Source organism: Phoca vitulina, unplaced genomic scaffold (assembly GCF_004348235.1).
Source record: "Phoca vitulina isolate PV1807 unplaced genomic scaffold, GSC_HSeal_1.0 scaffold3, whole genome shotgun sequence".
Lineage (NCBI taxonomy): Eukaryota > Metazoa > Chordata > Mammalia > Carnivora > Phocidae > Phoca > Phoca vitulina.
In genome coordinates, this window is record NW_022589706.1 from 14,406,617 (window position 1) to 14,431,618 (window position 25,002).

The 25,002-nt window shown below is 39.8% G+C and overlaps 1 protein-coding gene across 5 annotated transcripts in view; it reads right to left on the bottom strand.

Annotated features, from left to right (window-relative positions):
* Positions 1-25,002, bottom strand: part of PPARGC1A (PPARG coactivator 1 alpha) — a 643,892-nt gene that overhangs the window by 276,159 nt on the left and 342,731 nt on the right. For 2 of the 5 annotated variants that reach the window (XM_032400101.1, XM_032400100.1), the window contains exon 2: positions 23,792-23,959. The exons of the other annotated variants lie outside the window; for them this stretch is intronic. In XM_032400101.1, coding sequence (XP_032255992.1) covers positions 23,792-23,860 — 69 coding nt within the window. In that variant the 5' untranslated portion in view covers positions 23,861-23,959. The remainder of the gene's footprint in view (positions 1-23,791; positions 23,960-25,002) is intronic. 5 annotated transcript variants of the gene reach the window in all.

Below are 25,002 nucleotides of genomic sequence, written 5' to 3' on the forward strand. Positions count from 1 at the left end.
CAGGTTGCCACATGCATCGCCTCCTTTGGATCTTGCAAGCTTGACTGCCCTACATTCTCCTACAAAAGGACATTCAGAGCTTATTTGGAGGGTCTAGCAAGGGAGTGCAACTCTTCATATATCCCTGACCGAAGAACAGTCCTCTCTATCAGAGAAAGTCATACTCTTCAACAGAGGATACAGCTTTGGGAGAGACGCACATGGAACAGTGAGGGAGGAAAGGGGCACCCACCTAGCCAGCCAGATCAAGCAAACCAACCCTGGTGGCCAATGAGGTGAAAGATGTAGCAGCCAGGTAGCCCTCATACCCTCCGATCTCCATTTTTCAAAGAAAGAAACTAAGAAAAAAAAGGTTCAGTGTCTTGCATGTCATCACATGGCTAGTTAATGGTCAGGCCTAGAGCCAACCCCAGGAAATCTTAACCACTGAGCTATCCTACTTCTCTTGGGTGCCTTGGTTTCCTCAATTTCAGAGTGGATATAGTAGTACTGATGTTTGGTAAAGATTAAATGGCTAACTTCAGTACCCAGCACAGTACACACTCAAGAAATATTGATTTCCTCTGTCTATTCCAATCCTACCCATTCCTAGGGCTTATGTCAAATCTGTGCTTTTTCATGAAGTCTTTTCCAAACATGGAGTCTACATTGACATGTTCCTTCTTTGAAATCTCTTCCAACTTAACATATCTACCTTTCATTTGGCACTGGTCATATAGTTTTGTATTATAATTGAATTTTTCCAAGCTTTCTTGTTTTTTCCAACAACCTTGAATATTTCTTAGGCCAATAATCAGATCTTGTCTTCCCCAGTAATTTGCCAGGGCATTTCTAAGGGTAGGGGTTTTCCAAACAGGTTGGCAAAATAAAGAATAAGGAAATATGATCAATATCCACCTGTGGAAGAAATATATGTTTGGAAAGAAATCAAGTAATTTATAAGTCAGTTCAGGTAGACGGAACTTGTACTATCTCTATTCATCATAGAGATTCTGAGGAACTCAATTTTCAAGTTATGTTCTAATTTTTATTTAAATTCTCTTGTTTCCTTAAGTATCTATTTTCTTCAATGTCCAAAGGCAAAAAATCCCCAGGTCAACAGAAGAAAAGGAGCTAATTGCTCAACAAATTTGAATGTGGGTATTCATTTTTCACTCTCTAAGGCATGAGATGCCCTCCTACACTCAAGTCAATGACTTTTGCTTAGGAGGAAGCAAGCACATTAATAAAATGCATAAACACTCTCCACTGGCAATAAATTTTAAGAATAATTGACCTCATCAAATGAAAGTTTACAAGTGCCTTTAGATCCCAAGCCCTATAAACTCTAAACCAGAGGCAAACTGTATGGCTGAACAGAAGGAACAAAGCATCTGGAGTCCAGTTTGTCTCTGAGCCATAGCTCCAACACTTTCTACCTGTGTGACTTCCCTGAGTTCACTTTGCCATCCGAACCAGAGTTTTTGTAAGGAAGAAACGTGTCCCCTTGAAGGCACACCATTAGTATATGGTATTACTGTCACAAACAGGGCCAGAAGTCAATCAAAAGTATAGGGATTAGAAATGTGAATTAGACTAAGTACAAATGAGGGATATCAGTGACCAGTGAGGGATGTAACCGACACTCCTCACTGAGTGCACTTCTGGGGTTTGCTGGTAAAGTAGAGCCCCTCTGACATATGGGAGGAAGTCAGAACCCAAAGTACAGGAGGCAAGGTTTCCCCACCAGTGAGCACCTACACAGAGCTATCTGAATGCAGAATGCACTTCAGAACAGCAAAAATCTTTAGAAGTGCTATACCTTTGGCATGATGGCAAACCTGTTCAGCAAATGGTCCATACAATGCAGTAAAGAACCCTCTTTGTTTTATCCACTGGAGTGCTTTGTGGATCAGGAAATGGGCTATTAGAGTGAAAAGATTGCACACAGACCTTACTCTGTCTTCTGTCAAGACCACTGGTCTATGGAAAACAAAGCAAAACAGAGAGTACTTAGATTCCGGAAACCACAAAATTAGGGAGAAAGAAAAGGGGCAGTTCCCTTGTACTTGTTTGCTGGGACAGCTGAATCATTTCTTAAGTAATAGACCCTAACCCTTTGTTTGGCTAGCCCAGTGGTGAGCACACTATGACCCGTGGGCCAAATCCAGCCGCTCGCCTGGTTCTGTGCCTCCCATGAGCAAAGCATGCTTTTCCAATTTTTAAGTGGTTGAAAACAATATTAAAAGAAGAATAATTTTCTGTGACATATGAAAAGGATATAAAACTCAACTTCCTGTGGCCATAAATAAAGTTTCCTTAGACCACAGCTATGAGCATTTGTTTACATGTTGTCTGTGGTCATTTCTGTGCTCCCACAGCAGATTTGAATAATTGCAACAGAGACCTTATGGCCAGCAGAGCCCAAAATATTTACCCTCTGGTCCTTTACAGGAATAATTTTGCCAACCCCTTGTGTCTAGGCCAATTACGTTTTCTTTCAGTTTGTGAAACTGACCTAACTGGCTTTGCAGCTCCCTGGTCAAACTCCTTCTGACCTTAAGACTAGATTTCAAATGTGTCAGCCTCTGTTAAAGATGCTTCCTAGAATTCCAGAACACTTGCCTCTGATTTACCATCATCACCTCCACGTACATACACAGCTCCCCCCCACTACACACACACCCCAGACTCCACTTTTTATTTCCTCAATCTTTATATTTGCCGAGTTCTGCTGTCTTGCTATTACATTATCTTCCATAATTCCTCAACCATCAATACTCTGTATCCACACCTTTCCACACCTTCCACTCTTGAAGGAGCCATGAAGTATGGCAAGACATTACTAGAACTCAATATTAATATTGGAAAGCTCTTACCAATTATACTTTCTAATGTTACATAGTTCTCTGTATCAATAATGCTTTATTTTTCCTGTTCTGATTTGCCTTTTTCTTTTTTTTCTGCCAAACTGGGTCAATTTGATTTTTTATGATTTTTTACAGGTATGTTATAATCTGCAGGAGTCTCTAAATGACAAATGCATCATTGCCATTACATTCATGTTAACTAACATTTTAGAATCATCTATCTGTCTAAAGAAGAGACCTAGTTTATCAGAGCCCTATTCAGGACATGCCTGAATGGTGTCAAAACATGTCCTGAGCAGCAGTATGGTAGAGAGGAAAGGGCATCAGACCCGAGTTTTATTTTGTAGAGTGTCATAAACTAACTGTTTGACCTTGGACAAGTCACGGCACCTCTCTCGACTTTCTTCATTTACAATTATATTGAGCTCGCTTAGATCACGAGGAGCTTTTCCATCCTCACATACCCTAATTCTCTGAAGACAGCTCACTCATCGATTCTAATTAGTTATTTTGCATCATGGCAACTGGAAAAATTAAATGGCAGTATTTGGTCAGAGTATTTAAATTTTTGTTTTGTTTTGTTCTGGCCTGGGAATCAGTGAGGGATAATACTATCTGCCCCTAAGGAATAGGGCTCAAAGTGGGGAGAAGTGGGCCAATTGGTTTTCATTAAAAGTCCTTTTGAACCATTTGACGTTTTTAAGGAACTATCATAAGCACATATAATTTTGATTTTTAAAATTTTTAATTGAAGTTAGAGGGGGCTTCAGATTACTTCCAATTGATATCTTGATTGGCAGGTTTAGATCTATTATTGAATTTTAGACATGCTCATTGATTTTATATGCATTTTCCAAGGGTCACTGAGAGGACCACGTGGGGCTGAATGACCCTAAAGTCTCATCCAATGCCAGATTCCATACCTCCATCTCCTCTCTATTCTCTCATTTTCTCTCTGAACAATTCTCGGCTCATGAGCAGTCTCCTCACTGGGAACCAGGCAGGTGGCAAGTTTCAACTTTCAAAGTTCATTTATGTTTGAGTCCCCCCAGAAAAAAAAAAATTAATGAGATTAAAATAAAAATCTTTTATTTCTCCAAAACCTCAAAAAATCAGATCTTGCATGAGATTGATCCCTCTAGGCTAAAATAAAGCATTAGAGGTTTTTGTTAAGGGAAACGTTTCCTCCAGCTGAAAGGAAACAGAGCTGTAACGGAAATAGGAATGCAGGCTTTGCAATTCCCACCGTCTAATATAACATTAGAATTCTGCATTTGCGAATTGCTCCAGTTTTATGTACATATACTATTCAACGACAATAGAGTTTCTTTAGGTTTATAGATTTTTTTCCACTAATTTAATTGGTGATATAATTACTTTCTCTTATAAATCTGAAAATTAGGAATTCAAACACACGCACACACAAAAAGAAACTTGATTCTTACTGGCTTAGCCATTTTCCCCAGGACACTGACATCCCTTCAGCGGTGACTCCAGGCCCTGTGCACCCGTAATCAAAGATTTCTAAACAACCTTGCTCGAAACGCACGTGCAGACCTCTCCAGGCCACCCTCAAGCAGTCTGAATGTTTTGCACCATGACTGCCTGAAAGACCCTGGTATTTTATAAGGCTGAGGGTGAATCAGCCTAGCTCAGAGAAGCTGGAACAATTCGGTGACTCCTGGATGGGCCCATTGGTACCAGGGGGACAACAGGTAGAAACATCAGCACCACACAGCCACACAGTATATCACAGGTCCAAGGGAGACTTGCTAAAGGACAGTCACAGGGTGGAAGTTCCTTAAAGCACTCAGAGTCCCAATGACTGATTTGCACTAAGTCACAAATTTAAGTCCAGCTACAGGTGCACGGAAGAGATGTATGAAAAAAGCTGCAAGGACAGAATGGAGGTCCAGATGTCTTTCAAAATGTTCCCTGATGTCTTCTTTCATTCAATACAGAAAGGTAATCCAGAAAGCTTTCAGTTTTTTTTGAGAAACAGGTTTCAGAGTATTCTTGTGAATGGTAGACTTTATCCACAACAAAAATGGAGAGATGTGTGTATGTGTGTGTACGTGTGTGTCTTTATGTGTGAGGGAAATGGGTGGAATGCTCACAGAAGTCAAGAAAAACATCAAGCCTGGAGGGATCTTAGGCTCACAAGCATTGTTCTTATTTCTGCCTTTCCTTCTCTTGAACTCTGACCCCTCCCTTCCATCACCCCTATTCCTGCAAGTCCAAACTTCCAGCAGGTGAAATCAATCTCAGGAGAAAAGAGCCAACATGCCCTGAGCACCTACTACATGCAGGCTCTTTGGGGGTGGCAGTGATAGGAAGATGATGCTGGTGATGATGTGATTTTCTTATTCCACACAACAGCTCTATGAGGCAGCTACTGTTATGGCCAGCATTTTAGAGATGGAGAAACACAGAGGGCAGCACAAAGAGGTTGAGTAATTGTCAAGTTTTCACAGCTTCGAAGAGGTAGAGCCAGGATTTGGATTCTTCAGTGTTCAGCACTCAACTGGCCTCTCTTTACAGACAATCAGGAGGAATTGCTGGCCAATTGTGGGTCTCTATTTGGAGACTGTGGCTCTGTTGGGGTGCAGGAGAGAGGACAGGGAAGAGCTGTGATATCTTCAGACCCCTTGGTGGCTCCTGTGGGTACAGCACCACACGTGAAGAGAGACATAGAGGATGCCCAGATCCTCCACCTCACCTGCATGGAGGCTTCCATAGAAGCAAATCATTACTGGAAGGAAAAAGGGATTGGCCCAGCAAACACTGGAAAGGGAGGATGCCAGTATAGAGGATTTCTAGTAACTGGGAGATACCTGGAAGAGAAAGGAATTTACTTTCCTCTCCCATGGAGGAAGGAAGACGATAGCCTTTGGGGCCAGAGAGCCCTGAGAAGACAGTGTCTGCTGCTACCTGTGGGAGCGTGGGCACGCTGCAGAGAACCCACCTCTCCATCCTTCCATTTCCTCATCTGTGAATGGCAATAATTACGGATTTATAGCTGCAGGTTGGCGGTGGGAATGAAATGTAAGCTATCACGTGGGCAGCATATTAGCTAAGTTGCCTTCTCCCTAGAGTTTCCTTTTTTACCACCTTTCTCCATGGACACCATGTCTTCCACATGACCCTTTTTCTTTTTTACGTCCCCGAATCTTCCTCCTGTGAGATCAGCCTTTCATTCCTTCACAGAATTCTCTGGAATTTGGATGAAATGTTCTCCCTGGGGTAACTCCCACTGACTGAAAATATCTGCCCAGTGCCCAAATAGTTGCCCAAATATGTGAACCATAAGCATGAACAGAGTACTATGAATGGGAAGCTCCCACCTTCCCTAAGCAGCAGAGAGTGTTCCCCTGAAAGCAGAAGGAAGGGAGATTCTCCTGGTACCCCTCACAGATTCCAGCTTTTTGTTCCAGAGATACCTAGGCATCCCCTCTCTTCCCTTCAAGCCCCAGAAGCCAAGGAGCAGTCCCAGGTGAGAGAGAAATGCAGCATTTCCCTAGAGGGGAAGACAGACACTCCCCAGTCTGTAGAAACCTTCAGGTTTACAGAAGCCGTCTCCACCTCATATATCAGAGAGCAGAGCTTATCATCCAACAATAAATACATTATGTTTTGAAAATACTCTTGTACCACAACTGGTGTGTTTCTTAAAAACAAGAAAATTGCCAAATGGACTTCACACTACAGACCAAGCTAGCTAGCGGTCCATTCTGCTTCCTTGTAAAAATGTGTGATTAACAGTCCTTTCCATCAGGGACACCTCTAAAGGCAGGGATTAAGACCAAGCATCCCATTTTTGCTTAACAACTTCTCAGAACTGTCACCCATGGAATTTTTCAATAATTCTTGAACGTACTTTCGTGTTCTGAGATGTCCCATGAAATACCCTGTGGATAACTGGGAAAAATAACAAACCTTGTAATATATTACTACTACTACTAGCAGAACTACTAGTTCTGAATGCTTCAATTGTTAAATACCACTGTCAGAGGCAGGGCCAGATTTAACCCACACTAGTGGTTGCTGAGGCACCTATTAGACCTAAAATTGGCACCATACCATCTTGACCGGTTTCCCTACATATCTCCCTGTTCCTCTCATATTTTTATGTCATAGGTCCCAACAGCCATATAATGTAATGTTAACATTACAAATATGTTCAAAAGGTACAATATTTGTAGTGGGTTATAGGGTTCAACTGTTCCCCCTGCTCTCTACCCCACAACCATGCTTCCACTGCTGCCACAACCATTAACATGTCTAAAGCTCTTCCATGAGCAAAGCACTATGTACATCCCTTCAAATTCATCATCTGATTTAACCTTATGAGATGCCTACTATTTTTATACCCATTTTGCAGATAAGAAGACCAAAGCTTGGACAGATGAAGCAGTTCACCCAAGATCAGACGACTTGTCAGTGGATGAGTCAGCCCTCAAACCCAGACCCAGAGTAACAACAAAGCCAGCCCACTTGAATCACCATTTATGTATAAATTCTGCCTCTTCTTACAAAATAGTTTCCTCAACAGCACAATTCCTGCCTCTTAGAATGAAACTCACATGGAGTTTTTATTATGTAATAAAAATCACTGATTACCTATTTTAATTCAATACAAGTTTACAGAGATAGAAACTTCTATTGACTCATCCAACTTGGAGGTGTAGGAAAAGCCAAGAAAAGGTGGAGGGTATTTTTTTGACAGACCTTTCTGCCATAGTTCAGCACCAACCCTGGGGGATCAGACAACTAGATTCTAGTTCTGGATCTACCATGAGCTTGCTGTGAAACCTTGAACAAATCATCCAACACCTGGACTCATTTCCCTTCTTGTAAATTATAATAGTCCATCTAACCACACTGTCGCGTCAGATCTTATCTACTGACTTGCAGATATGGAAGGGGAGGATGAGGTCTTCTACCACTCTTACTCTCTCACATGCATGTCCTCTCCCTTCATTCTTCCAATAGAATTATTTCAAAGTTTTTGTTAAATAATGTTTCTGTTATTATAATTATTTAAGTTTTGTTCACTGCAGAGCTATGTAGTATCTCATAATTAAATTTAAAAATTTTTTTATACATACTTTTTTGTTTTCCCTGGAACTTAAAAACTTGTCTTAATCTTTTATTTACTTTATTTTTGATTCAATGACAAGTTTGTCAGAGCTGAAAAATACTTCTTAATACATTCAATAAAGCTGAAAAATACCTCTCAATATGTTCATATCAGACAACTGTTCAGTTCCATTTTTTCCAAGAGACGTCCCTCTGGGAGTGCTTAATCCTTGTGCTGTAATTTGGACTTGCTTCTCTCCAGGCATTCAGCATAGACGACATCCTAGAGCTCTCTTTTGCCATCATGCCAGGAATATGTGTTGCCTCTCTTTGGGTTTGGACCTCTTATTTCCTGGGACCCCTATCTTCTTTCTTGATTTATTCTCTTATTTTTCTGGAGCACATTCTTTAGTAACTTTCTGAGAATTTGTAAAGACCTCATAATCTGAAAATATGTTACTCTACTCCAAAATTTGATCAACTTTACATTCATCATTCTAGTTGATCCTATGAGATGCCTACTATTTCTATTCCCATGTCAGTGAGAGGCAGTGGAAGGATATTGACTTCTAGGTTGAGAATCTGTCAACATTTTGAATATAACACCCAATCTCATCTAGGTTCAAGTGGCGTTTTCCAATTTGATTCTCAATCCTTTGTGCATGAACTTCTTTCCCTCTGGAATCATTCAATAAGTTTATTACAAATGTTCTGAAATATTTCAGTGATGTATCCAAGTGTGTGTGTATCTGTGTCTGTGTCTGTGTGTGTTTCACTCATTATTCTGGGATTAAGTGAGTAAACCCTTCTATCTGTAAATTTATGTCTTTCATTTGATCTGGTATTTCTTTTTGAAATTCCTATTATTTCGATGTTGGACTTCCTAGGTTGCTCTTCAAATTTTCTTGTTTTTTTTTTTCTTTCCTATTTTCTATCTGTCTTTTTTACCTAATTCCTCAGGGGTTTTTCTCAAATGTGTTTTCCAACTCTTCAGTTTAATTTCAGCTTTTGTATTTTTAATTTCCAAGAGCCAATTCTGGTTTTCTGAATGTTTCTTCCCACAGTGGTCCATTGTTGTATCATGAATGCAATATGTTGTCTTACTTTCAAAATAAATTGGAGTTTTTTTAATGTGATTTTTTTCTGCTCTGCATTGCCTTAATTTGCTCCAAGTATTTTTTGTTTTGTTTTAGTCTCTCTCTTTCATATTAGAGGTCTTCCAGTAATATCTGGTCACCTGTTCCATTTAAGAGTAAACCATCCAAGGCTGACTGGAAGTTCCAGGACTATGGGAAGGAGTTACAAGCGGTGGGCTTTACTGCAATGTGGCATGAAGAAGAGTTGGCCTTTTCATAGGAGGCCTTTTCTATTGGACTGGCCCCTGGACTTTTCTCATTCCCCAGATAGGACTCCTTTGCTCTCCTCTCTGGCAAACAATATGGCAAGTTGCCAACACTTTGGAAAAGATGAGAGAACTGGGGTCTCACTGTTTAGTATGCAAACTTTCACTTAAAATCTCCTATTTTCATTATTGTATATTACCGGTTCCTCCATGGTGCTTGATTATCCCCAAATCCAGATCTTTTCTGGCTCGACTTTGTTAGGTATGAACTGTTTCTGCCTTGGTCCACTGGGAGAAGGGACCTGGTCTCTCTGCTGTTTTCTGCATACTTTCCACTTGCTTATCTATTCTCTATTCCATCCCACACCCTCACCTCTAAGATACCTGGCGCATCCAGTTCCTGAGCATTTCCTGAATCTGGCAGTGCAAAACAACCTGCTTTTTGTTGATTCCTACCCTTACAAGCTTCACTATTATTTTAATGCTGTGCCAAGTCAGTTACAATTTGTTTATTCTCTTTTGAGTTTTCATAGTGTACTTGACATCTCTTCACCAATGTCATCTCCTCTATCATTCTTTTTGTCCTATAGGTTTTAAACTTTTTAAAACTTTTTTGATGTCTTACCTGTCTTTTGTTGGTTTAATCTAAAGTACCCTATTTAATCTAAAGTACATTTTCCATTATTTTCACTTAATATTATATCAAAAGCATTCTCTCCTACATTAAATATTGAAAACACCATTTTTGATTGCTGTATCATAGTACACCTAGCCATTAACCTATAATTGGAAATTTATGATGAGTCAAACTTTTTTACAAACAACATCAAAATAAAAATATTTTTACAAGAAGTTTTTTTTTTTAAGATTTTATTTATTTATTTGACAGGGAGAGAGAGATAGCGAGAGAGAGAGAGAGTACAAGCAAGGGCAGCAGCAGGCAGAGGGAGGTGAGAAGCAGGCTTCCCGCTGATCAAGGAGCCTGATGCAGGGCTCGATCCCAGGACTCTGGGATCATGACCTGAGCCAAAGGCAGCCGCATACTCAAACGAGCCACCCAGGTGCCCCTACAAGAAGTTTTATATTTGTCTCTGATAACTTCCTTAAGATCTAGTTCTAAAATCATATTAAATCAAGTTTTAAATTTTTTTAAACTATTAATACATGTTATCTAGTTAATTTCCAGAAAGTTGGTAATAATTTATATCTTCTCCTGAAAAATCAGAGGCAATAGCTGCATAGGATTCATCCCATTATCACCAACATGACTACTTCTCAAAATCTTTACCACTTATGTTTCATTATTGTTTTGATTTCAATTTCTATGCTTACAAAACTACAGTTTTTTTCATGTATTTATTGATAACATGTATCTCCTATTAATTGCTTATGGACAAAATTCATTTTTTTCTAGTGGAATATTAAGTTATTTCTTATTTGTATGAACTCTCAATTTGTTAAGATATCAAGCTTTTTAGGCCAGATTTGTTGAATTCTTTCTTACTTTATTATTTGTTGGGTTTTTGTTTGTTTATTACATTTCTGACAGAGAATTTTTTAATTGTCACATAATCAAAATTATCACGTTTTTCCTTTGTGCTTAGAAAGCTATCCCATTCCAAGATTAGGTAAATATTACCCTATATTTTCTTCTTTCATTTATATGTTTTGGATTTTTTACATTTTACTCTTTCTCTGTGGAATTAAATTTGTAACATTTTCTCCCAGTCAATCAGGTGACTCAATACCATTTACTGCATAATTGTTAGGTCCTCAACTAATAGGTAATGTAACCTTGACCACATCCACATCCTAAACTCTTACTTTTACTAGATTCTGTTTCTGGTTTATTTTAACCCCATTTGTCTGTTGATTCTTCCTCCAGAACATCCTGTTTTAATTACCATAACCGTATAGTACATTATAGTATCTTCTAGAGAAAAGCCTGCTTTACTACTCACCTTCCTAAATAGTTTTTAACCTTTCATTCTATTTATTGTTCAAGATGAACTTTAGAACACTTGGCCAAGTTTCCAGAAAACAATAGCAGCAATATGATTTTGATTAAAATTACATTGAATATGTACATTCACTTGAGAAGAATTAAATTGTTGACAGTATTGATTCCTCCTTTCTAGGAAGATGATACCTTTTTCCATACATCCAAGTTTTCTTTTATGTCTCCTGTTGGTTTTATTGTTTTCTTCATACAGAATGTGCATTATCACTCAGTAAGTTTATTCTTAGATCATTTTTATTTTAATACCATATTGAATGATTTTTATCTTCGTATTTTCTAACTGGTTATCACCACTATGCCAGAAAGTTGTTAATTTTTGTATATTTGTTTTATATTGAATCAACGAATTCAACTCTCATTTTTTCTAACAGTTTTTTAGTTTTTCTAAATATCTTTGCTTTACTATGTAAACAATAATTTTAACTGATATGGTAATTTTTGATCTTCTCTTTCTATATTTTACTTCTTAGTAGGTTGGCATGAATGGAATCACGAACAGTATTGTCATGATTCTGGTCTTAATATAAATACCTTTATAATAATAATAATAATTGCTAAATTTTACTGAGTGCTTTTGATATGGTAGCCACTTTGCCAAGGGATTTGGGTAGATTATTTCCTTTGATTTTCATAATTATTGTAGGAAAAAATTTACTATTGTAATTCCACTTTAAAGGTGATGAAATGAAAAAAAATATAAAGGTGATGAAATGGAGGCTCTACAGCAGAAATATATCCGAGGTTAACCAACTAGTCAATAGCAAAGCAGGATTCAACCTCACATTGGTTTGACTTTAGAGCTCAAGCTTATAAATAATATAACTAACATTACATTCTAGAATGTTAAGTAAGTGTGAGTTGATAAGCATTTAAAAATTTTTTTATTATACTTTTGGTTGAGAAAGGAGATGGGAGAGAGAAGAGTAGGCTGACTCTAGGCAGATGAAACACAGACATGAAGAGTACATTAATGATGCAGGAAAAGTACAGCATAAGATGCTTCTCCATAGTTCTTCAAGCAATGTGTGAACACCAAGATCAATTACTAAGGAAAAGAATCTATTTCAAAGACCGAGGCATCTAAGAGGTTATTATTATTCCCACACAAATAACAAAGCTGTGTCATGTGACCTCTTGGTCATTTCAATTTCCAAAAATTTCTCAAGAAAATATTTTGGTCTCATTAATTCAGATTTTTGATTCACTGAAACTTTGATTCAGCCAAAAGGTGGGGTGGAGGTGATTCGTGCTATTTAAGTCACATCTTGGCAAGAAGCTGAGTTGCGGGAGATGGTGTGCCTCCTTTTCCAGTGTGAAAAAAAGAAATTCAGCAATGCTGAAAATAAAGTCTCTTAGAGTGTTACGCAAAATTATGTATTTCTGCAGCATACCCTGGATTACTGACTGTGTAATAGCCCTGCTGGACTCCCACCACTGCACGAAGCCCATGCCTGAAGCATTATGATCAGCATGGAGAAACATGAACATCTTGCTTTTTCACCAGACAATTTCATTGTTGGTGTTAGGGAGCGAAGCTCTTCCTCAGAAACAGTTACATAAAAGTTTTTAGCTTTAAATGTCACACTTTTTTAGGAAGGGGACAATTGATTGGGGCTAATTAGGTATTAATTTAAGAATGCAATTTTCACAAGCTTCAGGAAAGCATACCCTTGACCAGTGAACAGAGAGGCAGTTTGATCTGAGTGAACAAGCACAGGATTGCACTTCATACTCAGGTTCTATGGTCTTGTTGGGCAAGGCTCTTAACCTATCAGCCCTCAGTTTATTCATTTGACAGTTGGTAATAACATTGCTGCCATTTCCTTCATAGGGCTTCTAGGAGATTGAAAAAGGAGTATAAATGGAAAAGTGCCTTTGAAAACTGAAATACAATTGACATGTGTAAGGAAAGATCCAACAGTTTCTAGGACGCTCTCCCTAAAGAGCAGTCATATTTATTGCTCACCCAAACTCCTCTGAAAAAGACAAATAGTCATCAACAGTAATAGAGTTCTGCAGAGCCAGCCTGTTTCCATTTCAATTCAAAGCCCTTGAGGCAGCAAACTTTCAATCCAGGCACTACCCCCAAGTCTCCAGTAAATTTGTCTGTTTCCCCAGTATATGTGGTAAACACTTGAACAGAAGCATCAGACTATGCCTCATCATATTATCCTATCAGGCAGTGATAATCACAATTTAAAGGCTAAAGGAGGAATGACCTATTTTACATGGACTTTCTGAGAGGCCTTGGAGAGAGATGCCACGTGATCCCGGGACCACTTGGTAACTCAAGCTCTGGGTCACCACATGGCTCCTTCTTCCCCTCAGTCCCTTCAGCCAGCCATTTCTTTATACACTGTATAGTGGCTCTGTGTACTGGGGACTGAGCTTAAATTGAGCTTGAGACAGGGGCCATGGAATGATTGAGTAGTGAATTAGATAGAAAATCGTGGCTTTTGCGCCCTAAGTGAGAGAATCACTGCATTCAACCAGCTGCTACAACTTGAGTATTTCTCACTTCTTTTGACATTTTTTCAACAGGGGAACTTGATGTAAAACATATTTGTCTCTTTAGATGCTCAAGAGCTGCCTTTTTCCTTCAACCTTCTTTTAAAATCTGCCCTCCACATTGCGAATGTTCTTTAACCATTGTCAGTGTAGACTGTGACCTATGTAAGTCACTGCTCAAGAAGGAGTTCAAGAAGGGAAAAATGTAAATCTTAAATTCACCCCAGGCTCACCAGGCCCCAATCAAAATAATCAGCCAGGAACGTGACATACAGGAGTATAAGAAACTGAATGTAAAAGGCAAAGACACCACAGGGAGGATTTGTTTCTCATATTGGTTTTGGGGGTTTTACACCAAACTATTCCCTTCCCAAGAGGTGCTCGAAATTGAGTCAAATTTGAAAACTGTAAAATCCCTGGATTCATTTATTTGCATTTGTTCATTCATGCATAAACACAATTGGCTGTCCTAGACCAGGCAGATGAGGGCACTGGTTATACACAGCAAACTTTATTTCAACACACATGATTTAAGCCTGCTCCATGCCTGGTACTATGCTAGGACCTGAGAGAAAAAAGGAAATGAATAAGATTCAGATTCTGGCCTCCAGGGATTGACACATAACTCTGATCCAAGACAGAGTAAGAAAACTACTAGAAGAGAAACATGAAATGCTTTGGCAGCCTCCGTAACTGATCTACAGCTTTTTAAAATAAAGCTTCATGAGCATGGGTTAGGTTAAGAATAAGATAGCCAAAGCCTCCAACCCCATTCACGATCTGATGCCACCTAGATGGAAGACCCTCTGCCCAGCCTCATAGCCCACCATGCCCATGACACAACTAGCCACTCACCGTTTTTCAAACATGTGCCAACATTTACTCTTTCAGTTCTTTGTTCACAAGGCTCTGTCTGACTAGAATGCCTTTTCACCTTCTTCACCACCTAGAAATCCCTTACTCTTCCCCTAAGATCCAACTCAGTGATCTGCAAGGTGAAAATGAACAATGAGATGTCATCCCAAGGTCTCTCCCAGCCTATAAGTCAATGATATGTGAATTTAAGAAGTCTATCAAACAGTTTACCTTCCTTGAACCATGAAGCCATTCCTGATGCCCTGAGACATAACTCCTCCTGGTCCTCTGAACTTCCATCCCACATGCTGCTAAAGTACTGAACTTACCAAATTGTAATTAGGTGCTTATTTATTAGTTTATCCTTCCAACTAGAGTGGGTACAGCTCGAGGGCAGGGTCTACATCTTATTTAATTTTTATTTTATATAACCAACAGTTACATGGCCATAACTATGTGCCAAACACTATTCCAAGTGTATTGCATGTATTTATCTATTTAATCCTCACAAAAACCCTATGAGATAGATACCACCATTATCTCATCTTGCCCATGAGGGAACTGAGACACAGAGTTTAAACAACATGCCCAAGGTCATACAGCTGGTAAGCAGTGATCCATGATATGAACCTGGCTCTTAAGTGCTACATTATGCTGTTTTTACTTATCTTTGTACCCTCAGTGCTTTGCCCAGAGGTCTAGTATTTAAAATGTGGAGCTCAATAAATGTGTCTTAGCTGACTAAATGAATGAGCAGATGATCACTACTGGTTAGCCCTAGCTGGATTCTCTTGAAAATTTCTAGGCTATAGAAGTTAAGGGTAATGAGCGGACTTGGAGAAGGTTCAGAGAAACTCAAGAAGATGGAAATGAAGAATTATACCTAAGGATTTAGGTTGCTTAGCCTTGAGAAGCAAAAGCTGAGGGCTGCTTTCATAATTATCTTCAAGGCCAGGAAGGTTGATTTCTGAAGACAGTGACTGAGTTGTTTTTCTCCACCTCCAGGAAGGATGAAGAAGCAGAACTGGTCCTAAGCTGCAAAGGGTGCCATTTAAATCCACCACAAGGAAGAATTTCCTTAACCTAAGAATTGTTTGTTAGACCTAAGAATGAACTATGGAGAGAAGCTATATAAGGTCATCTATCTTGAGCCCTTGGACTTGCTTCTGCTCAGAGTGAAGAGCATGTAGGGTGGAAACAAACAATGACAGGTTACCCCAAGCTCTCTTCTAACTTTATGAAGCTATGATATTTGAATCTAAGAAATACATCAAACACTTTACTTTCCTGGACCAAAATGAATGAATGAATGAGTGAATGAGTCCCACATAATTTAAAAAGCAACAACAAAAAACTGCAACCAGCAAGGAAAGGAGTCTTCTTAAACATACCATTGTGTCAAAAATGTAACAATGAAGAAGAAAAGGAACTTGTTTTCTAACTAAACTCTTAGATGTTCTAGGTTCAAATGTTTCCTTGCTAGGTCCATTGCACCTTTGACATAAAGTTAGAACTGGTCAGTCTACATTCTCAGATGCCAACTTTGACCTAACATCACCATTTAATCACCTGATAGATTACCTTGGTATCTTGAAGCAGATTTCTCTAAACAAGAAGTAAACTCAAAATGTGAGTCACTATTCCATTTTGATCCCAATGTAAGGTGCTTCAAACATTAAAAAAATGAATCCTTTCCTGAGAACAGAAAACACCATCAAACCTATTTAGTTTCTTTCCTACATGGAAACCAAATCACAAACAGTAACGGAATTTGAAGGGAATCGGAAGAGGGAGAGAGTACACAAAATTATTTCTGTATTTGGCATTATTTCAATGACACGATTCTGCTTTATTTTCAGTTAATGGAAATAAAATCTTACACTCATGTGATGCTTTACAGCAGACGAAGTTCTTTCAAACACACAATATTTCACTGAATTTTTACCTGGGAGGTAGATCTTTTGCTTCCCATCTTACAGAGAAGAAAACAGCTCAGAGAGGTGAGGGACTTGCCTGAAGCCACACATCTAGGACCAGTAGACTTTCCCTAGTTAGACCTCCAGCTTCCTGGCCTACCATTTCCCATACATCATAGCCTATTGGGCACAGTACTGCTGAGTACTGGGCGAGACTTGTTAGAAGCCTCCTTCACCATGTGCAACATTTTTGGGAGCAATGGAGTTGGCCTGCACCACATTGAGAAACTCAGCTAATCCAATAACCTTAGGAGACCTATTGAACTCAGAGAGAGACAAGTACAAGAGACCGTTCTCTCTGCCTCATGTAGAGCATATCCACCATTAGTGAAGTAGGAGAGCTGGGATTCTGATTTTAGCTCAGGCTTTTACTGCTCAAAAATTATGTTCCTCCTCAGACTTCAGGCTGTATTACAAAGCTGCAGTCATCAAGACAGTATGGTACTGGCACAAAGACAGACACATAGATCAATGGAACAGAATAGAGAGCCCAGAAATGGACCCTCAACTCTATGGTCAACTAATCTTCAACAAAGCAGGAAGAATATCCAATGGAAAAAAAAAAAAGACAGTCTCTTCAACAAATGGTGTTAGGAAAATTTGACAGCCACACACAAAAGAATGAAACTGGACCACATTCTTATACCACACACAAAAATAAACTCAAAATGGATGAAAGACCTAAATGTGAGTCAGGAATCAATCAAAATCCTAGAGGAGAATACAGGCAGCAACCTCTTTAACCTCGGCCACAGCAACTTCCTGCTAGACACGTCTCCAAAGGCAAGGGAAACAAACGCAAAAATGAGCTATTGGGACTTCATCAGAATTAAAAGCTTTTGCACAGCAAAGGAAACAGTTAACAAAACTAAAAGGCAACCTACAGAATGGGAGAAGATATTTGCAAATGACTTATCAGATAAAGGGCGAGTATCCAAAACCTATAAAGAACTTATCAAGCTCAACACCCAAAAAACCAAAAAATCCATTCAAGAAATGGGCAGAAGACATCAACAAACATTTCTCCAAAGAGGACATAAAAATGGTCAACAGACACATGAAAAAATGCTCAACGTCACTCAGCATCAGGGAAATAAATCAAAACCACAATGAGATATCACCTCACACCAGTTAGAATGACTAAAATTAACACAGGAAACAATAGATGTTGGCAAGAATGTGGAGAAAGGGGAACCCTCTTACACGTTGGTGGGAATGCAAACTGGTGCAGCTACTCTGGAAAACAGTATGAAGTTTCCTTGAAAAGTTAAAAATAGAACTACCCTACATCCCAGCAATTGCACTATTAGGTATTTATCCAAAGGGGCACCTGCACCCCAATGTTTATAGCAACAATGTCCACAATAGCCAAAATATGGAAAGAGCCCATATGTCCATCGACAGATGGATGGATAAAGAAGATGTGGTACATATATATGCAATGGAATATTATTCAACCATCAAAAAGGATGAAATCTTGCCATTTGCAATGACATGGATGGAACCAGAACGTATTATGCTAAGTGAAATAAGTCAGTCAGAGAAAGACAAATACCATATGATTTCACTCATATGGAATTTAAGAAACAAAACAGATGAACATAGGGGAAGGAAAGGAAAAATAAAATAAGATGAAAACAGAGAGGGAGGCAAACCATAACAGACCCTTAACTATAGGAAACAAACTGAGGGTTGCTGGAGGGGAGGTGGGTAGGAGGATGGGGTGCTTGGGTGATGCGCATTAAGGAGGGCACTTGATATAATGAGCACTGGGTGTTATATGCAATTAAAGTCTACCCTTGAAACTAACAATACAGTGTATGTTAACTAAATTGAATTTAAATAAAATTTTAAAAAATTATGCTCCTCCTTAAAAACCTGGCCCAAATGCCATCTACTCTGTAAAATCATCCCTGCCCCCAGCACCATGTAGATAGACATAATCCTACGGTGCTTACAAACCCTGGATCCAGTCTGCTTTGGCCCAGGCCCCATGTACTAATTAAGTGCTCCTAACCTCTCTGAAACTTCCTCATCTATAAAATGAAGATAGTACTCATATCTCCCTAATGCCACAATAAGGATTCTATGAGTTAATATAAGGAAAATGCTTAAAACAGCTCTTGACACAAAGTAAGCTCTTGATCAGTGTATTCCTGGTATTATTACCTTCTGTGAAATTTCTGAGCCCTCACAGGGTTTTGTTTATCCTTTAAAATACTATATTACCCATATATATTATAACTCTTCTCCACTATTTTGTTAGTTATTATCCACCCCATCATGAGCCCAGAGACCATCTTCTTTCTGGTAATCTCTTTTCAGATAATGCCACCCATATCCACCTAGACACCCTAAAGAAAAACCTGGGGGCCATTTGACTCTTTCCATATCCTCAAACCCTACATCAGTCAATCACCAAATCCTGAGGTTCGTATCTTTTAGATATTTCTGAATTCCTCCTCCATCTCCATCTTGTTTCCATGATCCAACCAGCCCTTACTAAACTAGTGAAGCAGCTTCTTAACTGGGTTTCTGGCTTCTACTCTTACCATACCCCAATTTATCATCCACACTGAAATCAGAATGATCTTTCTTTAAAAAAAAAAAAAATGATCCTTATGTCATACTTCTGCTTAAAATCTATCCATGGCTCCTCACTGCCATTTGAAGCTGTTTGGTCTGGCCACACAGGACCTTTCTACTCTCTCCCTCTTTCGACTCATCTCCCACCACTCCTTCCTCACCTTGAAAGACTAGAACCTAGGACAACTCGCTGCTTAACACCTATCTTAGAGTCTCTCCCTTTCCTGTCTCTGACCTGTTCTCTCTCGGCCTGAATGCTCTTCCCAGTTCTTTGTCTGGCTTAAAGCCTTCTCTTTGTTTCATTAGCTCCAGTATTACCTCCTCCATGGGGCTATTCTTCAGTGTTTCCATGATACGGAGCATTTTATGGTTATTCTATAATTATAACCACCTGCTGCACTTGCTCCACCATGACCTCAAGCTCAAGGGCATTGCCTCTAGCCACTTTCTCATCCACTTAACTGTGGATATGCTTTGCACATAGTAGGTATCCAAAGAAACACTGAATAGCTGAACGCATTACATAGACAATAGGCAGACAGTAGCTGACACAGAGTGTGCGCTGTGGGTCACTTAACAGTACTTACTGAAGTGCTCTTCTAAGCACTTTCCATAAATTAACACATTGACTCCTCACAACAACCCTATATGGTAGCTAGGATAATTATCTCCATTTTGCAGGTGAAGAGAGGATGAAACTGAAGTACAGAGAGGTTAACAACTTTACCATGTTACATAGTTAGGCCCTGATGACATCAGGTTTGGAATCCAGAAGACTGGCTCTGAATCCCGCGTCCTTGACCCTTACGCTGTGGCACCTGTCCCGACAGGGGTATCAGGATAAATAAAGATACCTAAACAGACACAGTTAGTATTGTCTAGCTCCAATTTTATGGATGAGAAAGTTGAGACATAGGAAGTTCGTGGAGAAGTGGTCCAGAGAAAAGAAAGCCAAAGCTCAGAGTGGTAACCCCTGCCCCTCACTAACCAGCTGGGGAACTCGGGGCAGTCACTCGGCCTCCCTGGGCCTTGGTTCTTCAAGTGCAAAATCAGGGCCAGATCATGTCTCCGCTTTCTTCCAGCTCACACCTGCAATTCCCTCAGTTCAGCTTCACCAGGGCTGAGTGTGTGAGGCTCCGTGCTAAGTGCGGAGGCACAGAGGAAAACAAGATGCATCTCTGCCCTGAGAAATGTATCATCTTGTGGGGGAGACAGGCACAGACACACAGTATTGACAGACAAGTTCAAAACGGCCACACTGCAATTACGTCGGTTATTTTAAAGGAAACGACCCCAAGATACAACGTTATCCAGAAACAAGTCTTTTGACCCTCCGTAAGGTCTTTCAACTGACAATTGCCCAGAACAGGAAAGTAGCAGCATGTCCCCTCCCACCTTTCCTTCAAGGCCTCACTCAAGCCTAATCCCCTCGTTTTACAAGTGAAGAAGCAAAGTCTCTGCTTTAAGTAAGTTTGCCAGTGGTCAGATGGTTACCTGGTGGCATAAGCCACTGTCACTTCTGTTCCCAAGATTCTCCCATAGCTGGGCTATAAGAGGTAGGAGCATTAACTTTGACACAGCCACTGCTGGTTTTCCAGTATAGGTTATATGCTTAAATGGATTTTCAGGTTTACAGTTGATTCTAGAAATTGCATCTACTTCATTTCCAACTCCATGGGTAAGCTGGTTCATTTAAGGCAAACAGCATCCAATTAAAATATATTCTGAAGAAGTGAGTGAGCAAGCCATTTTTGCTCAACTCTTAATTTAAAACACGAACACAAAAACAAAAACAAAAATAAAAACTATCAGGGGGACTTCTCGAAGACCAAATCCCATCACATCATTGTGAGATGAGATAGTTAAAATATGGACGATCAAATTATAATTTGAAAATACACTCTGAGAGGAGGCCTTGTGTAAGAGCAGAGGCCTGAGGGCCAGTCTCAGTGGATCCACATCTCTTTTCAGCATCTTAGCAGCTGTGTGGTCTTAGGCATGTTCCCTAACACCACTGAGTCTCAGTCTCCCCTCCTGTGCAATAGGATCAAACAATATCTATCTGTCAGAGCACTTGTAAGAATTAGAAATGTAACTCTGTGCCTCGTATAGAATAAGGGTTAAAAAATAAACTATTACAAAACATTTTATTAAAGTCTTAATGATTCAGAGATTGATTATACTATTAGAAGATTGTCATGCTTTCTCCCTTTCTTCCTTTTGCTTCCTGCCTGCCCACGTCACAGCTGCTCATAAACTATTATTCTGTGAGATAAAAAATGAGATAAAATTCAATTCAGATCACACAGCAACGAAAGTGGAATTGGTATTGGAGTCAAACAGGCCTGAACATGAGCACTGGATGGCTTTTGACAGGTTATATAACCTCCTTGAGTCCTCATTTCTTCATCCATAAAATGGAGGCAATCATATAAACCTTCTAGGCTTCTTACAAAGATGTGAACAACCACACACACACACACACACACACACACACACACACACAAAACCCCTAGCACTGTGACTGGTAAATAGTAGGTAGATAGGAAAGTATTGGATCATTTTCAGTAAGAAATGTAGTACTTGGCTAAACTAAATCTTCAACATCACTCACAATTTGTTTTAAAAAGCCAACTTCATCACCAGCACGGATGGCTAAAGGAAGTCATTCTCACAAAGCTCTTGCATCTGGTGCCATCAGATTTCATTTCCTCCCTTGGGGACAGCTTGACTGTCAGCAGAAGTGGGGAGACTCTGTGCATATGGGGACCTGGCCTGGCCATACTGATGACTGGAGGGTGGGGGCAGAGGCAATCCTCAAAGGGGGGAGGCAGGTGAAGCTGGAGCTGACACACGTGACATCTTTTCCATCCACTGCCATGCATTACCAAGAGTCAGGGAGAGCAAACCAGAGATTAGGATGTCCTTTTCATAAGCACTACTTCCACCACAGAAGAGCTTCAGTTATCAAATGACAGGGCTTGACCAGCTAGACAGGATCACCTCTTTGGAAGCAAGCAGCAAAGAGAGTATGTTCATTATTTGCCTTTGAGAAATTACTAAGCTAAAGGTTCATGAATGCTGACATTATAGGACATGTGCTTTTTTTACATAAACATTTGGATTTCATGTTTCTAATTTAAATATTTTGTCTACAGAGATCTCTGAGTCATCTGCTCACATCCTTCCTCCTTTAATCCTCCCTTGAGGCAAAGACTATATATAAAATGCTAACTTTCTAAAGGAAAACACATAAACAAAAGATAAAAACCCTAAAGTCACAACTACCTACCATAAAATATCTGAATATTTGTTTAGGCCCCCTGGAGACCCACCACATGACATTCTCAAAGTAGCATGCAGAGATTCATTCTGTATCCCTTCCTACTTCCTAAATAATGCTCCCACTCAAAGTGGAAGGATGCCAATTTCATGGCAGGCTGGAGGATGTTTTTTTCCGGAGCTCCTTACTTAACATCACATTGCTTAGAACAGAACATACCTGTCAATATCAGTGCCACATTTCTCTAAAATTTCTCCTGCAGAGGAGAAATTTTATGAAAAGTTTCCCTCTTTTTACAAAAAGAGAGAATTATTTTTTATAATTGATGTTGAAAATCAACTAATTCCTAAATCACCATTTTTTTCTGTGAAACTTTCTGCTATAGACAAAATGGATAATCACAGTTTCACTTTACCCAACACCACCCAAAAGAAATGCTTCATGCATGGAAGTGTTCTTTCTCCATAAGGCAGCGGCATTTAAGAAAAAAAAAAAAAAAAAGTTCTGGCTTCGCTCTTCAATATTGTTGTCTAATTAAATAGCAATGCAGTGGATGCGTAAAAATATGCATTAGAGGTGTGTAATGTGTAATGTGAAGAAGAGTAATCAAAGCCATTCAACAGGATTTAGGAAGGGATTTCAGTTGGCAGCTTACGAGACAGGAGCATATAATTTTGCTAATTTGAAATAGGTATTGTAACGTATAAACATTACTGCTTTGCATATTTTAATGAAAACTGCCTCTACACCAAAATGAATCCTTTAGCTTGAACTCTCTGCATACCACAGAGCTTCTACCTATTATGAGTTCAGCATAAATAAGAAAGGCACGCAAGCTGCATTAAAAGAATGGTCACCTCATTAAAATAGGTTAAAACCAAGCCCCTTATTCCAAGCTACTATAACACCATAAAGTAAGTCTGATGACAGGTGTTGTATTAAATTTTTATATTACAATGAACTTGTACTCACACAAACCAAATCTGCATGCTTCCTTTGATATACACCTGCAACTTGTTAATTCAAGGGCCTTTATTAAGAAAGTATAAATTTAGCAACATCTATAGATTTGTAAAACTCTATTAGCTTGCTTGAGAATGTAGAGTAAATGCATTTGGAGTCTTATTTGCATGGTTTACAAAGAGATGGAAATTAACGAGGACTTCTCCCAAATGGATGTGCCTGCAGGTAATGCAGTTCTGCAAACAGACTGATGTGAATTACCTACACTTGGGCTAAAGAGTTGAGAGAGAGAGAGATCTGGGTCCGTCCGGAGCTGAGGACATCACTTACCTGCCAGCTCGCTTCTCGCTGAAGGCCTTTTTTCCAGTCTTCTTCCAGCCTGGGGGAGGTCTCATCCATTGCTGATGCTGCTTGCGCAAACTGGATCCGCCAGTGGCTGTTCCTCCCTTTCGTTGCAAGCCTTTACCAAAGCGGCAGCGAGGACAGTTCAGGGGCAGACTGTCATGGAGAAAATGCCAGGCCAGAGGATGAGGGATCGGGCAGGAAGAAGCCACACGGGAATAAATCTGGGATACATGGGGCTACCCTGACAGCTGCCAACTGGCCAGGCAGGAGGCCAGCTCAGCCATTGAGCGTCCAAAGATTAGGAACAACTAAGCTCCGGGACCAGCAGACAATGGGTCATTCTTATGCTTCTGGCATAAAGGTCAGAGGAGGGAAGTGTGAAGGCATGCTCTACGCCCTAGAAATATGCATTTCTATGTGTGCTCCCATCGTCTCCTCATCCCAACACACACACAAACACACACACACACACACACCAGAATTTGCATTGTTCTGCAGGGTTGTATCAATAGGCTGGAATATCATGGAAGTAATAAGCTACTTTACATAGAAGCAACACTTTTCATTTGAACACATCTCCCCCAGCACCATATGAATCACTCAGCAGCCAGTAAACATGAAAAATAGCAAGCTCCCTTGGGTGAAAAATAGACTGATCCCTATAGTTGAATCCTGAGCACCTACAATCCCTGGTTTCTCCCCATGGGAGGTTTTGCCACAGACACTCAAGCTTGACCATGGACCTCAACCCTTTTCCCAAATGATTATCCAAAAGGATCAGAGGCTTCAGTTTGGACAGACTCCTCAAAATGTGGGGCTAAGCCAAGCCAAATCCAACCAAACTCTGTCCTGCTTCAGTGGTTTCTCACACAGAATGGCCCTCTCTCGCTGTTCAGAATTGATTACCTATAGTTTTAAGATGGATAGCTGGGGCTGCTGTCAATAGCACGTACTTCTTTTCAGTTAGAACGGTGGTTCTCAAACTTGACTGCACAGCAGAATCAACTGGAAAGCTTTGTAAAAATACTGTCACAAGGCTTCATCCCCTTGAGAATCCAGGATTAAAATCACAGAACTCAGTTTTAAGTATCATTTGAGGTTTCTCTAGTCTAATCACTCTTCTGATGCTTGAATCCCCATGACCCTGTCAATACCCCTCCAAACAATGCTTAAACCACCATAGATGCCAAACTCAC